Genomic DNA, 16,608 nt, shown 5'->3' on the forward strand with positions numbered 1-16,608 from the left:
GGTGGCCATCACTTCTTCATCTCCTACACAAAAAATTAACTCCCTTCTTTCCTCTTTTCCTCCACAGAACCGTGTTTGGGGCAAACCAAGAACTGAGCAGATCCTCTTTTATTTCCACTCATTTTCAGGGTGAGTGAATCCTCTTGTCTCCGCTCCTGCTGCCGTGTCCTGTGCAGCTCCAAAGTGTGACTTAAGGTTCAGAGGAAAATCTCTCTTTCCTTAATCTTTGCACTGATAACACAGAGCTTAATTTAGCAGCAGTCAGGCAGAACATTTGGATTTTGTCATCCATTTCCAAAACTATTGTTGGCTTCTTATTCCTTTGTTTCCACACACCACCACCCCCAACTCGTTTCAGATTTACATTTTCTTGGGGGTGCCAAAAGATAAGTTAATGCCAACTTGATGATTAATTAGCTAATACTTTCCTCTGCCTTGAGATGGAAAGCCTTTATCTGAGTCACTTATTAATTTTTATTTTATTTGTTGCTGCATGGGTACATTTGAAGGGATTCGAGTTCTGCCCTCCTGAGAAAATTGGGCAGGAATTTAGAGGAACAGGAGGAAAGAAGGGCAAAGGAACCTTCAACTTGTTATCAGAAAATATATCTTAATATTGAGATCAGGGTACTTTTATATCCATATTCTTCAAGCCCCCAGCAATATCAGAGACTCATTGTCAAAATCACTTGAAATATGGAGTTCTGAGGCTTTTCAGCATCCTCAGAGATGCAAAAATCAATAAAAAGCTTGATTTTCCAGAGGCTGTGGGAATGGCTCAGCTATTCCTAAGCTCAGTCTCCTTGTCAGAGCTTGGAAAAGTTGTGGGAAAAACAAACCTGGGGCACTTCCAGTGTGGAAGTTTCCAGGAGTTTGGTACTGGTGCACATCCCCTTTATTTTGGAGCTAGGAAGAGGAGGCAGATATCTCCTCCCAAGTCAGAGTCTTTCCTGTGGGATATTTGGAATTCAAGACGGAATTCAGAGCAAAGGGATCCTTATTCAAATTGCCATAAATGCCTTAACACAGGAGCAGGGATGTGAATAAGTTTAATTTAATAATGATAAAAAAAGGGGGGAAACTCGAGTTGGAGAGTGATGATGAATTTATTGGTGGGTGAGTTTGGTTACCTCATTCTCCTGAGATCATGATGAGGAGTGAGGTAAGTGCATATTTCATGGCACTTGTGAGAGCCCTGCCTGTGGGCAGGAATTAATGCTGTGCACGGGAGAGGTGCTGCACATCCCAGGGAAAATTCCCAGCAGGAAGAAACAGGAGGACACCATGCAGCAGGAAAATCTGGAGAATTCCAGGAGCTCCATGCACAAAGGTGAACCACCCAGGCAATCCCTTTGTAAAGGGCTTCACTTTGGGGTGTTTGAAACTGCGAGGGAAGAGTTTATTCCTAATATCTGATAGAAACCCACTCTCAGTTTGAAGCCGTTCCCCCTTGAGCCAGGGCTGTCCTGTTTCGCTTTGGGAAGGCTCAAGGTGAAGATTTTATGTTCTGTGTGAGCACTGAGATCCAGCTCTGTCCCTCCTTCCTCACTCCTGGATGTCCTAAAAGAGGTGGCACAGGTCTAAGAGATGTCCCCAAGTTAAATATTCAGTGAGTCACACCATGGAGATGATCCTGTGAGCCGTGTGTGCTCCTGGAATTGCCATCCCAACTTTGTCCTGCTCAAATCCAGCTGCAAATGCCTTTTTTTGGCCTTGATTAAGCCCTGGGCATGGATACATTGCCCCCTGTTAATCTGCTGAACTCAGCCCAAATTAGAAGCTCCCCAATTTTCAGAAGTCTTAAAACTTCCCTTGACTTCAGTGGGGTTAATCTGTTCCTAGAGGTGTTTTAAGGAGGGGGAGGAAGAGGGATCAGTGGGAGAATTGGGAAGTTCAGAGACAAAAATCTGCCCCAAAAGGGAATCTTTTCCTCTCACACCATCTTTTTTTCCTTTATACATAAAATCTTTGCTTTGAGCCTTCCCAAAGTGAAATAGGACAGTGATAAGGCAAGGGGGAATGGCTTCAAACTGACAGTGGGTTTAGTTGGGATGTTAGGAAGAAATTCTTCCCTGTGAGGGTGGTGAATGGATGGAATAGATTTCTCAGAGAAGCTGGGGCTGCCCCTGGATCCCTGGAAATGTCCAAGGCCAGGTTGGATATCGGGGCTTGGAGCAGCCTGGGATGGTGGAAGGTGTCCCTGCCCATGGCATGGAATTAGAGGAGCTTTCAGCTCCCTTCCAAGCCCAGCCATTCTGGGATTTTATGGAAATTCAGAGCTCTGAGGGCTGGGTTTGGCAGGATGAGGGAGGAGTGGGAGGCAGCAGGAGCAGCTCCTTTCCCTGGCCTGTCTCAGCATTCCATGTGGTCACCTCAGATGTGGGACAGGCTGCTCTGGTTCCCTCCCTTCCTCCAGGAAATCTGAACCCCATCCAGCCTGCAGGAATGTGTGCTCAACTCCAGCCTGCATTAATGCTGCCCTGCTTTGCATGAATAACCAAGTATTGACAGAGGCAGAGTCTTACTGCAGGTATTCCCCTTCCTGCTTCCTCCAGTGGCCCTAGAAAGACTTGGACTGGTGAATTGCTTAATTTCAGTCCTTATTTTTAATGAGATTATAGCTTTGAGGGCTCATTGTGCATTTTAATTGCTGATTCTTTAATGCAGGAGCAGGGAGCAGAGCCCAGGTTTCCCCTTTGCCAGGTGAGTGCCAAAGGCAGCACATCAGTGAGCAATTTTCACTGCACTGAATCTTTTTTTTTTTTTTTCCCCACTGAAAACGTGAAAATTCCATCTTTCTTTCCCCACAACTTCAGCAGGAGCTGTGTGAGTCAGGACACAAGGAAGCAGCTGGCAGCTGGGTGTTTAAAACTGGATGGGCAGCACATCCTTCTCTATTTCCTTGGTCTATTCCCACTGCTCTGGTGCAGAGATGGATTTTTTTCTCTAGGACTTTCTGCATGTTTTGCCATGGTCACTGCGTTTTATGCACAGGGCTGGGGGCTGGAATTGAGTCTGACACTTTGGGCACCTCAGATCCCCAAATTTCTGTGTAAGGAATCCTGAACCGTGTTGTGGAGCGAGCTGAGATGGCTGAGGCACATTTCTCAGGGTGTGAATTTTACCTGCAGGAGGGGCAGCCCCTGTGAGGTGTTTATGGACCTTGTGAGCCCCAGAAAAGGCGAGGGCAGTGCACTGATAGCAATTCTCTCTCCTCCACATCCAAAGGGAATTCCCAGCTGAGGGAAAAGAGCATTTGTGGAGCAGTTTCTGAATTTAGAGCAGCTGCTGGATGTTGAATGTTGTGCCAGTGGAGCAATGTCCAGCTCTAAATTTGGAGGGCATTAAGCTGTGGCCCTGGGCTCCGTGTCCTGGTGCCTTGGCATGGGGGGGGTGTTTCTCCTGGGTTATGGAGCAGGGAGATTGAAGCCAGTGGAGGTAACAAATGTCATCTGAGGCAGGGGCAAGGCACAGGGGTGCTTGGGGAGAGCACAGTGCCCTCAGCTCGTGTAAGGTCAGGGAGCTGCAGAGAGAAGTGGGAACAAAGCGAGGAATGAAGTGAAAACAGAGAGGAATGAGGAGCAAAGTGTCCAAAAAGTTTGGAACCAGCCGGTGGAGGAAGATGATGTCCCACACATTTGATGGGACAGTCAGTGTGTTCCAGCCCAGAGAGGTTTAAGCTTTTCAAAGGGGTCTTTGACCAGGAGGGAGAGGTGGAAACAGCAGCTCTGGGTCCTGCCTGTCCCTCCTTCCATAGGGATTTACCTCTCCTCCTCCAGCTCTGTGCTCTTCCCAAGGCCCCTCTCCTTTTCCCCTCAGCCTCTGCTGTTCCCTGGAGACCCAAGCTCTTTCTCCAGGCTCTGCTTCATGGCTGAGGCTCAGCTGAGCAGGTCCTGAGCATCACTGCTGTTCTCTTTACAACATCAGAGGGGCAGAGCACACACCAAGCTGGGAGCACAGAGCCCTGGCTGCAGGAGCTGGGCAGGACTCACCATTATTGGCATTTTCATGGCACCAGAGAGGAGCTTTGGAGCCCACAGTGGCTGAGGGAGCTGGGGATTGCTGGCACGTTGCAGCAGGAGCGAGGTGAGGCTCCTGATGTTTATTATTTGGCCCATCAGGCCGTGCCCTGATCCTGCTCACTCATCCATGCTGGGAACAGCTTATCCGTGGTGCTCGGGGAATGCTGTGCCAAAATCCTCTTGTAGCCCATCAGCAGGGCTGTCAGAGCACCTCACCAGGCTGTGAAAGGAACAAAACTCCATCAGTGTCTGTGGCTCCTTCTCCTTTCCAAGAAGCAGGGGATGCTCACAGGGATTAAATTGCTTTGTAGGAGGTGGAGGACTGAATAAAGGGACTTAGAGCTGCCAGGAGAGATTCCTCAGGGAAGTTCTTCCTCTGAGATGTCACATCCCTGTGTTCTGGGTCATGAGTACAGCACTACCCAGAGACCAAGACCTGTTTTCAGCAAGTTCTGTGTGGTTTCTTTTGGGTTTTTTTATCCCATTCCTTTCCCTGTGCTTGAGGCAGAGGAAATAGGATGTGAGTACCACACGTGGTTTATGATTTTTGGGAAAATACTGTGTCCTGGTTGTAGCTCTGAACAATCCTCATGCAGTGGGTGGTGCCTGAAGCTTTGTGCTTTGCTTGTTTTAGAGAATCCCAGAATGGTTTGGGTGGGAAGGGACCTTAAAGCTCACCCAGTTCCACCCTGACACCTTCCACTCTCCCAGGCTGCTCCAAGCCTGGCCCAACACGGCCTTGAGGACTTCCAGGGATGGGGAGCTGTGCTCTGAGGAGTTCCTCAGGGACTTTTCCAGGTGTGGAGAGGATGAGTCAGGTATGGGACAACACCTTCATGGAGAGCATCTCCCATCCAGCCGTCCTTGAGCTGTAACCCAGACCTTCCAGCCTCTTTCTGAAGCCCAGAACTGAGGGCAGGAGGGACCCAATGTTTCTTTGAGCCCCTCGTTGTGTTCCTGGCAGCGCTCTGCTCGTTTCCATCCCTATTTTCTGTTCCCTCTGCAACCCATTTGCTGCGGCCCTGCCCTCCCTCCCTCGGCACACTCCCGACACAATGGGTTCCTTTCTGCGGTGAATCCCCTGCTCCACGCAGACATTTGCTGGCTCCTCTCTTCAGGATGCCTTTCAATGGGAAGAAGAGGGGAAAGTATTCCTTGTTCCCAGAGAAAACCAGCACTGGCAGCCTGGGTTATTTTGTCGGACGTGTGGCTTTAAGTGACGCCTTTGCCATCTGTTCCGTCTGCTAATTAAGAATGCAAAACAAACGGAGCCCACAATTGCTTCATTTAGAATAAGAGAGATGGCAGTGACCAAAACAGTTTTATTTTGGTGTCAGATGCTCTTTTTATTTCTCCTGTCTCTTCCTAATCTAAAGCAGGGCTGGAGCACTTCTCCCTCTCCCTGTTTGCAGCGGTGGATGCTGCTCTGACAAACGGGACCAACTTCTACGTGTTCAGCCTTTAGGGCCTCTAAGGGACAATCCCACAAGAGCAAGGAAAGAGAAAAAACTCCATTTTCAGCTGAGAGGGCTGATTCCAGCTTCTATGTTTTCAATTCAGTCGTGCTGCTCTTAGATCTGCAAAGAGACACCTGAGGGTACCTGCAGGAGGTTTGCCAGCAGCGTGTGAAGCACTTCCCCAGCCTGGTCCAGCCCGTTCCCGCTCACCACAGACGGGTTTTGTAGCCAGGATGGTGGGAAGGAACCATGGGCTCTGCTCTGGCTGTGTCCAGCAGCCCAGGAGATGAGTTTTTCTGGCTTTTGGTTGTGAGTGAATCATCCCCAAGGTTGGTGATCCACCTCCTTTGGTGACTGGGCTATAAGGAGCCCCCTCCATTCATTCACTGGGTGCTGTCGGCTCTTTAACATTCCCAAAATTGCTGCTGACGTGCTCCAAACCTTGGGGAATCGTGGAGGTGTCCCTGGTAGCACAGCCACAAAATGATGTGACCCACCTTGAGAAAATGGACATTCTCTTCCTCCTCCTTCTTTCCCCCCCAGCCTTCACTCTTGCTGTGATAAATCAACATATATTGAACTTAATTCTTTGACTGAGTCTGTGTTGAAGGGCACTGGGCTGGCAGTGTTTTTATGCCTACTAAAACAATGTTCTGGACAGTAGAAGACCTCCCTCTTTCCTCCCCATGAAAATTTGTCTGTTTGTGCTTAAAGATTATTTTAAAATTATTCTCACTACTATTGAGTTTTCCTGAATTTTTTCCCCAATTGGAAGGGAATGGCAGGGGATGCTCACCCAGTGAGAAACTGCAGCTGGAAAGTTCTCCCTCCCCACTTTCAGCTCCCAGCAAACTGCCCTAGCCCAGCTGAGGCAGAAATACGTGGAGAACTCTGTCATGAAATGCCCAAATCTGAAATTAAACCCAGCATGGGCTGAGATCCCAAACTGGGCTGGGTTCCTCCAACCCTGAGCAGCCAGATCAGGATCCTGCCCCAGCCTGGAGGCCACCTCTGCTGTAAAAATGATGGAAAATGCTTCAGGAGGTTCCAGCACGAGGGTTAAAGGTTTTTTTGGTGTCCCAGGCCTGAAGGATGATGTTGTGGTTTAAGCATTTGGACTGGAACCAAGAGATGTGAGATAAATTCCAGGCTCTGTTGTTCACTTCCTCTGTCCTGGAAATCTCTGCTGCTCCTCTTGCTCCCATCCTCCTCCTGTGACCCTTTCACCAGGGAATTGAACTGACAATCCACGCAATTTTCTGAAACCCTTATATTTAGGGTTAAAATTTCGTTCCATCCCCTTGTGCCCACAAGGTGGAAACAGCTTAAAGCTGGAAATTAAGGACAGAAATCTCTGAAAGTTTGAAGGATGTGAATTAATCCTTCCCTCAGTGACAGTGAGGAACAGCCAGGATTGGTGAGTGAGGGGTGGCAAGGCCAGGAAATGAAGGCAGGGTACATTTTTCCCTGGCTTTGGTTGGATTCCCAAGGAATGAGCATCCATGAGCAATGCTGAAAGGATCAGCACCAAGAAGAGTTAATTTTGTACCTCCAAAGCTGTATTTAGTAAGTTCTGGTCATTGAAATCCATTTAATTGAAGAAGTTCTTTGCCAGAGTCACAATCTGATTGATGAAGGTTTGTCCTCCTGGTGCCTGACACGTCAGGAGGGAAGGGAAGAAGGAAAGACAATTTCTGGACGCTTTCTTTAGGTGTGTCAACATCTATTTTCTGCTAAATTAATTTGTACTTGAAGGTTTGTGTGTCTAGAAGAGTTTACAGGATCAGCTGCCCCGTTTTGGTGTTAAAATTTGCCTTTGGTTTCTTTGTCACAGCTTTAACTTCAAGCTGGAAGAAGGTAAATTTTATTTTCTCTGTGGAATTTCTAGAACAGGGCATATAGAGGTCAAAATTTCTTGCTAGAAAGCCTTGACAGGTGTGAAAAATTTAATCCAAACCATTCATAACACGTGATTCTCTTCACCTCTTGATGCATTTAACCTGCTCTGGGACAATGAGTCAGCTTTTATTCCAAATATCAGCAGTCTTAGGTCAAATTTGGGCTGTTACTTGTCAGGAATGGGAATTCTGCATATCCTGGTGGTGTTTCATGGCACACCTGAGTATTTACAGTTTCAGGCATCACTCCTGCTCTGCCTCAGGTTGAACCCAGAGTTTGGATCCTGTGCTTCTTTGCCCAAAATGTGGTACCTATAACAAACAAAAAGGTGTATTTTGCCTGCTGGAAAGAAGAGATTGGATAAAATCTCATTTTCTTGGTGATGAGGCAATAAAAACCCCCATGGCCATCAACAGCAGCAAGGTGGATCCGTGAGGGAAACTGCAGAAGGGAAAAAGCTCCCTAAATTAAATGACCTGAGCTCCATTTTTGTCACATTACAGGAACACTTAAGTGGGGTTTTCTCCTTTTTTTTTCTGGGGATTTCTCTACTCCATGGATGCTTCCAGTTGTTGATTTTTTTCCTAGAAAACTTGGAATTTATTTTTCTTTCATTGGGATGAACCAGCTTGTTCCAAGTGGCAGGTATCATCCCAAAATATTTGCTGGAGGGGAAGCAACTCTCAGCCCCCCTGCAAGGATTTTATCTCTCCTTTAAATTACCCAGCTCAAATGCACGGATAATGACACTTGTAATGATGATAAAATGGGAGTGTGGCTGCATGGAGTAACGTTTAAAAATAATGATACACCTCTAAGTAGGTCTTATAAAAGGAAATCTTAAATAGCTCCAGGGAAACAGATGCTTTGGGGGACTTGTGGATAAAAATAGTGGCTTCCAATTGGCAACCAAAACAGAAATGTAGCCTCGCTCAGTCAACCTCAGCAGCAGAAATTCCTCTGAAAACCTCAGGGCCCGAAAGTGGGAAGGTGTGAAAAGCACCTGGTGCTGCACCTGCAGGGGGGTTTAGCATCTTTTAGCCTCTTCTCCTTTTTGCCAGAGGATCGTGGAATGGTGTGGGAAGGACATTAAAGCTCATCCAGTTCCATCCTGACACCTCCCACCATCCCAGGCTGCTCCAAGCCCGTCCAGCCTGGCCTTGGGCACTTCCAGGGATCCAGGGGCAGCCCCAGCTGCTCTGGGCACCCTGTGCCAGGGCCTCCCACCCACCCAGAGAACAATTCCTGCCCAATTTCCCAACCAAACCTCCTCTCTGTCAGCTCAAAGTGAATTTTCTTGCTGTTTCTCAGTTTTTTCTCCATAGTGGTGCCTTTCAAGCTCTCTGCAGTCGGGAGCTTTGCCCTGGGCTCCTTTTTGGGGCTGCTCAGGGCTCGGTGCTTTTCCAGGGCTCGGAAGGGCTGAGCCAGCCCCAGCAGAGCTGGAGGTTTCTGCTTTGCAGGGTGAGGCTTTCAAAGGAGAGCTGCAGGTGGCTGGCTAGAGGCAAAGGCAAGGAATGTTTTCCCTGCTCTCCTGGGCTGGTTGAAGGTCTGCAGGCAGCTCCCCCAGGGGACAGAGGGGTGTGGGCAGCCCCAGCCCAGCTCAGAGCCTGCTTAGCTACCAATTTCACTGATTTTAAGTTAAAATAACTGGTTTTTCGTGGACATGAGGAGCTGTGGCTTGATCCCTCTCCTCTGCTGTGGAAGGGAAAACCTTCAACAACCCCTTAAACCTCATTCCAGCTCTAAGTGTGTGGACCTCAAGGGAGGTGCCTCAACCCCACATTTTTGGGTTTGGGACAGAAACACCAACCTGTACAAAGGAACTGAGCAAGCTGAGGAAAGGGGAATGTTTCTTTTGTGTGCTTTAACTCAGAGAAGCACTTGGAAATCATGTTTTGTGATGATTTCTGCTTTTTCCCTAACTTAGGGAAAAAGGCAAATCTCAAACGAACAGTTTTAACTTGTTGGTTTGGTATTTTTCCTTTAGGTGTTTTCTCCCAAACCAAGACAAGCAGTCAGGTGAGTCAAACGTGGATCCCCTCATGGAATGCTTCTCCTGCCTGGGGTGACATCCACAGGGAACCTCCTGAGGCTGAGCACAGGGAATTCCCTCTCCTGTGCTTTTGTCCCGGGTAGAAAGCAAGGATGACGCTCCTTAGGGAGCTTTGGGTTCCTGTTTTGGAATGTGCTGCCCTCAGCACCACCCCTCACTCAGAGAATCCCAGAAAGGTCTCGGGTTTGATGGGACTTTAAAACCCACCTCATTCCAGTCCCTGCCATGGGAAGACTTTTCCTTGGAGCTGGCAGTGGGATGAGGCTCCGAGGCACAGCCCATGAAATTGTTTTTCAATTCGTGTGCGCTGCTGTTGGTTTTGCAGAGTCCTGGATTCTCGTGTGAGGATGGAAATCCTCATCTCCCCCAAAGCAGGGCACAGAAGGAGCAGGAGAAGCAGGTGCTGAACACTCCCCCTGAGCTGTCCCTCAGCAGGAGAGCAGTTGGGATGGGGAAGAGAGGGAAGGATTAAAGAGAGATGAATTTACTGCACCCAAACCAAGGAGCAACAAAAAAAACCAGAAAACCCCACCAAGTTTAATCCTGTCCCAGACAAGGCCAGCAGGCACCACACACAAATAGCTCAGGCTTTGATTCCATCTGCCCCTTCCTAAAAGTGGAAGGTGAAAATATTACATCCAAGTGCCTGCTTTGGGCACGGGCACCAAGGGGGAGGAAGGAGAGGGTGTTCCATAGGGACAGATGACCCCGGCATGCTGGGAGAGCCAAGCCCAGTGTCTGAGTGGGTCAGACATTGTTAGATCTGGCAGGGAGTCAGACATCTGCCAGGGAACGGGGATTTTGTCAGGAGAAGTGGGAGAGAGAGAGAGAGGGAGAGACGCAGCGAGAGCCTCGCAGCGTTCTGTATCAGCCCGGATAACACTTCCTCTTTAAAATTCCCTTACTAAGCTGGGCTCCTATATTTTATATTCAGCAGCGAGGTCCCCGCCCCCCCAGCCCTCCCCACCCACCGCCACCCTGGCTGCCTTTAACTTGTTAAGTTTGAAAGATGATCCATACACAGGCTCTGCTCTGCCAGGCAGCCCCGTTTAAGGCCAAGATTAATGCAGTGCATTGGTGCAATCGTGCCGCAGTGGTGCGTGATCGGAATACGAGATGGAATATGGGGGGAAAGGCCAGAAATGTGCCTGGATTCCCAGTTTACACAAGTCTCCTTAGCAACTTGTCTGATTATTTTCATTTTTTTTTCCCTTTTTTTTTTTTTTCATACATGTGCATGCAGCAGCCTTGTCCCAAATCTCCAGCGAATAAAACATTCCCTGAGTTTTTAAACCGCTTCTATCGATGGTCTCGGTGTTGTTTTGCCTTTTCCTTTTGTTAAATTAGTGGCTCCATTTTTTTTTAATCTTTTTTTTCCCTCCCCCTGGAGAGAATCCCCCCCTGTACCCTCCGAAAAGGACGGCAGAGGGGCTGGGGGTGGGGGCGCTGGGACAGTTTTCATTGTGACTTCCCGAGAGTTGGTTCCTGTCCAGTTGTTCACATCTCAGCATGTGGAATTATTGTGCTTTCTCCCCATTTGCCACAGAATTGGCAGTAGCCTGACATTGTTACTCATTGGAATTGCATTTGGAGCTGGGCTGATTATTATTTTTTTTAAAATTTTTTTTTCTTTTTTAACTTATTTTAATCACCCACATTTTTTTATTTTTTTTTTATTTTTTTAAAAATTTCATCACAACCCCTTTGATTTTGCAAACAATATATTTAACTGTCTATAAAATGAAGGAGAGGAGGAAAAAAAAAACCAAAACAAAAAACCCACCAGGGTGAGAGGATTGGGGCAAGCCTGTCCCTGAATCCCATTTTCCCCTCCCTGTGCAATTTTTTTTAGTTGCCTCCTGAAGAACCCCCTCCCTCCCATAGGAGGGAGTGGCCTTTTAGGGATCAAGGTACGTTGGATTATATTTTTTTTTTCCCCCCCAGTTTGTGTGATACTTTATTAATAGCATGGGGCAAGCGACAGGCTGAAGGGTGGGGAGAGCAGGGGAGGAGGGTGGAGAAAAGCAGAGTTCTCCTCCAAGTCCTGTACCTTGAAATAACTCAAGGAGAAAAGAGTTGCAGCCTCACTTGAGTTGTTTCAAAATCTTCCTGGGCGCTTTTACTTTTTCTTTTGCTTCTATTTTTTTTTCTTCTTCCAAGGGGAGGGGGTAGAAAAGGGGGGAAAAAAAAAAGAAACTGAGCCAAAAAACATTTTGAAGGCTTGATCTTGGCTTCTATACAAACAGATGTTGCCTGTCATTCCGTTGTTAAGCAGGCAGCAGATTGGAGCAAGCAGCAGCAGTTTAGGGGAAAACTGCAGCAGAAAGTGGGAGATATAAAAATATAGAAATATCTTTTTCTTTTCCCTTTCTTTGGTGTTTTTTTTTTTTTCCTTGTTGTTTTGTTTTTTGGGGTTTTTTTTTGTGTTTGGTTTTTTTTTTTGTTCAACACATAAATATTTTTCCCCTGGAATTACCTCTAATTACAACGCATCTCCAAATTTTTTTTAATTCCATTTTTTTTTATTATTATTATTATTTTTTTAAGCGGGCAAAACAACCCCAAAACCAAATGGAAAAGCAGTAGGGACTTTCACCCAAATTTTACCAAAGCAGCTATTTTTTGGAGGGGGGAAGGGCTGTTTTTGAGAGCATTTTTTTTGTCTTTCTTTTCCACACGTGTAGGGAAGGGGGTTCTGTTGGAAGTGCTTTGGCGTTCTCGGTAAGTGAAGGTTTGCCACGAGTCAGATCAGGGATTTCAGGGATTTTGGGGGTTTCCTTGCTGCTGGTGGTTTCACCCCGGAGTTCTGGAGCTCCAAGGCCTTTCTGCCTCCTCTCCAAGGCTCAGGAACGCTGCAGGAGGCAGAACCTCCTTGTTTGTCCAGAAGTTCTCCCGAAGCACCGGGGCTCCTTTGTGCTCTGCATGTGGGTTTCATCCCCCCATCCTTTTTATCCGATTTTTTTTCTTCCCCACTCCCTTTTTCACTTCTCCCCTCTGATTTAATCTCTTTCTGGCTGGGAGGAGAGAGGGAACAGCAAAACGCTGCAGGCTTTGAGCCGAAGGAGTTAAAAGTTTTCTTGGCACCAGAGCAGCAGTTTAGCAACAGATCAATTCATTTAAATGAAAGAAATCACAGACCGAGCCATCTGATTTTGAAATTTCACATCTTCTGCTTCCACTTTAGAACAAAGCTTCTGTTTTTCTTTCCCCCTTTTATTAATTCACGCTGCTTTTCTCCGAGACTCGGTGGAAACTTTGGAGTCGGGCTGGGTTTTCCCTTCAAATATGAAATTGGGGGGTGGCTTCATCTGCTCGTGAGAAGCTCTGCACAGCCAGCAGCTGCTGTTTGCACCTTGGATGTTGTGGGCTGGGAACAGCTCCCATTTTTGGGATAATCGAGCACCTCTGCAGTGGGAAAAGGAGCTGTGTCCAGCGGGGTTTTGTGTCTGTCCGTGCAGGGAAGCCAAGGAACCGAGCGGGGATTTTCCCTGCCCACATCTGGAGTTTGTGTCCCTCCAACATCTGCAGCACCAAGTGGTTGCTCAGAGTTCCATTGTGCTGCACTTTGTAGCATACACAGAGCATAACCCCCATCATGCTTTTAATATTCCGGCCCGAGAAGGATCACAAACAATTTTTTTATTTTTTTTTTAATTTTTTTTTTTTGTTGTTGCTGTTTGTTCATTTTAAATGCGCTCGAGCTTTGGCACCAGTCCCGGGAGTTTTGTAGCTACGTCAAGGAAAATGAAATAAATCAACTCCTCGGTGGCGAAGCTGGGGATTGAAAAAATAATAATGGTTAAAAAAAAATAAAAATTTTAAAAATTTAAAAAAAAAAATTAAAAAAATTTAAAAAGGAAAATAAAAACAGAAAATTAATAAAATTGATCTATTGGCAAATTATTTAAAAAAATGGTTAAAATGGAATTCAGTGGCTTACGCTGAAGGAATGTGTTTGGAGGAGGACCCCGCAGGGAGCTGGGACAGGAGGTTTTTCCATGGAGCTTCTTCCCGGTGGCATCGCATCCAAGAAAGGCCGGGATGTTTGGGAATGGGTGAATCCTGTCACGGAAGAAGGGTGGCTGGGAGGAGGTGTGCAGGGGGGGAATCCTTTTGTCAGGAGCTGCTCCCCAACCTCTCCACGCCTGCACCCCCTGGATGAAACCCTCGCTGGGGAGGAACAGCCTGGAGTGGATTAAAAATCGAGGTGGTGGTGCTGAGAGGGGGGAGAAGCATCAGCTCCGCCGTGCTTGCTCATGGGTCTGGCTGCTTTTAGGTTTTCCTCTTCCCCGTTTTCCTGGCGGTGGGGAAACGCCAGGATCGGGAGCCGGCCCGTCCCCCCCAATATTGGGAATATTTCTGTGGGTGTCGTTGTGGTTACATCACAGCTCTCTCCTTCCTCATCTCCATTCTTGTGCAAAATTCAAATAATTCCCCCCCTCCCCGATAGCAGCTGTGCATAGGGGGGGGCGGTTTTGTTGTTTTTCTTTTTTTTTTTAAGTCGCTCTTTAACGTTACGAAAGGAACAATAAAATGAAAGGCAAAACCGGCATCTTAAAACTTGGCAAGTGAAAGCAGCTTGGACTGGCAGCCAAGAATCCTGCTGTGGTGCAAAAAGAATAGCATCCACGGAGCCACCACAATCCGGGGCTTCTCCTCTTTTAACAATCGCGTCGGCACAGAGAAATAATTATTCCTTGTATCAGTGTTAAAAGAGTCAACAAGCTTAAAAAAAGCTTGCTTGGTGAACCTCCTCCAGAGCAGGTAACGATGCTCCTCTTCGATTCTGCTTTCTCCAGCTGGACTTTGGGTTTAAGGCTCTGGAGATGAGAATTAATCACTTTCAGGAGTTGGTGCGCGTTACTGACTGCCAGGGAAGGCGTTTGCCTCCCCGTTTCTTTCTTTTCCTGGATGGGTTTGGTGGGAATAGGACTGGCAAACTTCTGGAGTGGTTGTGCTGCAAGGAATGTTTTATTTCCACGGGTTGAACTCCTCGCCTGGGGGGCAGAGTGCGAGTGGGTCGATCCAAGGTGGAACACGGGAAAGAATCATCCAAAAAAAAACTGATTTAAAATGAGGATATTGGGAGGGGGGAGTAATTTATCTCGTAGGAGCTTGGCTGTTCCTTTTGCTCCTAAAGCTGTAGCCTCTGGGTGTAGCAAAACAGCATCCATTCCTTGAAAATATGCCATGAAAATATCCATAAATATTTTGTCTTCCAGAAAACGTTCCAGAGGAGTTGGGCCTAGCAATATGGCAGCGCACGTTCCATAGGAAATCCTGCAGAATGCTGCTGCTGCTGAGGTAATTTGGATTCTCAGTATCTGCCTTTTCCTTCTGCTTTCCCTTCTAATTCCTTAAAATCATGTCAAGCACAGAAATCCTTAGAGTTTCTCTTTAAAGCTAGGATAAGAGTGCATGTTTGTGTGTATATATTATATATATATATATATATATATATATATATATATATATATATAGGCCTAATTATATTGGGGTTAAAACTGTGGGGAGAAGAATGGGAATTATTTCACAGTTGTGTTTCTTATTTGCCTGAATTTCGGGACGAAATGGCTGCAAACAGCTTTTTGCTCAGGCACACAATGCATTCCGTAATGATCGATTTTCCTGGACAGGGCATTTCTGCTTTGTGGTTTGCAAGAAAACCACCCACAGACCAAACCCCAATGTTAGCTCTTCAGAGATTTTATTTCTCCATATTTCCCTCTGTATTCCTTTGGCTATAAATCTCTAAAATATCAGTTTTCTATTGGGTTGTTACTGACAGAAATATTCTGTATTTTCGGCTGTGCCACGTACCAAAGCCTTGTTGATCCTGTGATCACTGATATTGTAAAATTAAAAATGAGTGTGCTCAGTATAAGGATATCAAAAACCTAAATATAAATACCTTAATGCACAGGTTGAAACTTTTTATTTGTAATCTTAAGAGTCTGAGGCAAATACAGGCTGATGCCAATTGATTTGTTTGGCTCCGATGGATTTTCTGCCACTGTGTGTATGTTCATCAGGTTTTCACAAGAGCTGTGGGATCAAGCAATGGGGGAAAAACGTTTCCAACCCCACATCTTGGAAAAATTCATGGCTCTCTTTCAATCCCCCTGAATATATTGGATACAAGTGAAATTCCTGTTTAAAAAGCAGAGCTCATTAAAAAAAAATAAAATTAATTAAAAAAATTAAAAATCTGCATTTTTCAACAAACAAAACTGTTGGTTTGCTGCTGCATTTCTCAATTTGCTGTCTTAAAGCTTGCCCATGAGTTTGTTTCCCAAAAAGAGCTGGATATTTGTAATTTCCATCCATTCCATGGAATGCTATCCCTGTGCCCTGTTCATCCAGGGCTCTCAGCAATGCACAGAGGCACAATCAGATTTATAGTGGGGATTTATTTGGGATATCCCTTTTCCTGGGATAGCTCTTGCTGCTTTCCACCTTTTTTCTGCCTTTTTTTCCCCCCCCACCTCTGGCCATGGATCCCAATTCTCCTTCTTCCCTTTTGTGCTGGAAAAGCCAATCAGGTGGGGAGTGGGAGGTGCAGCAGGGATCAGCCCTCCTTTAGGCAGGGAAAACAGGGTGGGTTTATCCCAAGAAATCCCAGATTTCCTGGAGCATGTGCCAGGCTCCTCCAAGGTCTGGCTCAGGTTTGGCTCTAGGTGTTCCCTCCGGGCAAAAAACACCCAAATTTTACAGCTTGGTGTCCTTCAAGGATTTAACCCAGGGAAAGGAGGTTAGGGAGTTCATGGCAAAGAGAAAAAAAAAAAATAAAAGTTTTGGGAATAGATAAAGTGAGGAAAATGTAACCTCCCCCCCCTACCCTGGGTATTTCAGTGAGATCATCTCATACCAAAAAATCAAGTGTATCTCTGCCAGAGCCATTGAAATTAGCTCACTTCATCCACAGAACTGAATGAAAATAATATTAGGGTTAAAATAAATGTACTGGCCATAAAGAAAACATTCTGCCTGATTTTGCAGCTTTGCATAACACAGTGAGACCGAGGGGAGAATTCCCTGCCACGGCAAGAAACCCTGCTGCACCCAGCAACAGCTGCCCCCCAATATTTTACCTTTAGGCCCTGTTGGACAACCTGGGTTTTAACCTCAGGTTCCCTGCAATAAATGAGCTTTGTAGTGGAGGCCTGGGGTTATTTTT

At 46.5% G+C, this 16,608-nt stretch overlaps 1 protein-coding gene across 2 annotated transcripts in view; it reads left to right on the top strand.

Annotated features, from left to right (window-relative positions):
* LOC111939319 (uncharacterized) overlaps positions 1-16,608 on the top strand; it is a 143,051-nt gene that overhangs the window by 91,497 nt on the left and 34,946 nt on the right. The window contains exons 8-10 of one of the 2 annotated variants that reach the window (XM_086861031.1): positions 68-129; positions 9,366-9,397; positions 14,654-14,735. In XM_086861031.1, the coding sequence (XP_086717157.1) occupies positions 68-129; positions 9,366-9,397; positions 14,654-14,735 (176 nt within the window). The remainder of the gene's footprint in view (positions 1-67; positions 130-9,365; positions 9,398-14,653; positions 14,736-16,608) is intronic. The other variant, XR_015278844.1, reaches the window with a different exon arrangement.

This window comes from Cyanistes caeruleus, chromosome 23, assembly GCF_971803275.1.
Source record: "Cyanistes caeruleus chromosome 23, bCyaCae1.hap1.1, whole genome shotgun sequence".
In the NCBI taxonomy this organism is placed as follows: domain Eukaryota; kingdom Metazoa; phylum Chordata; class Aves; order Passeriformes; family Paridae; genus Cyanistes; species Cyanistes caeruleus.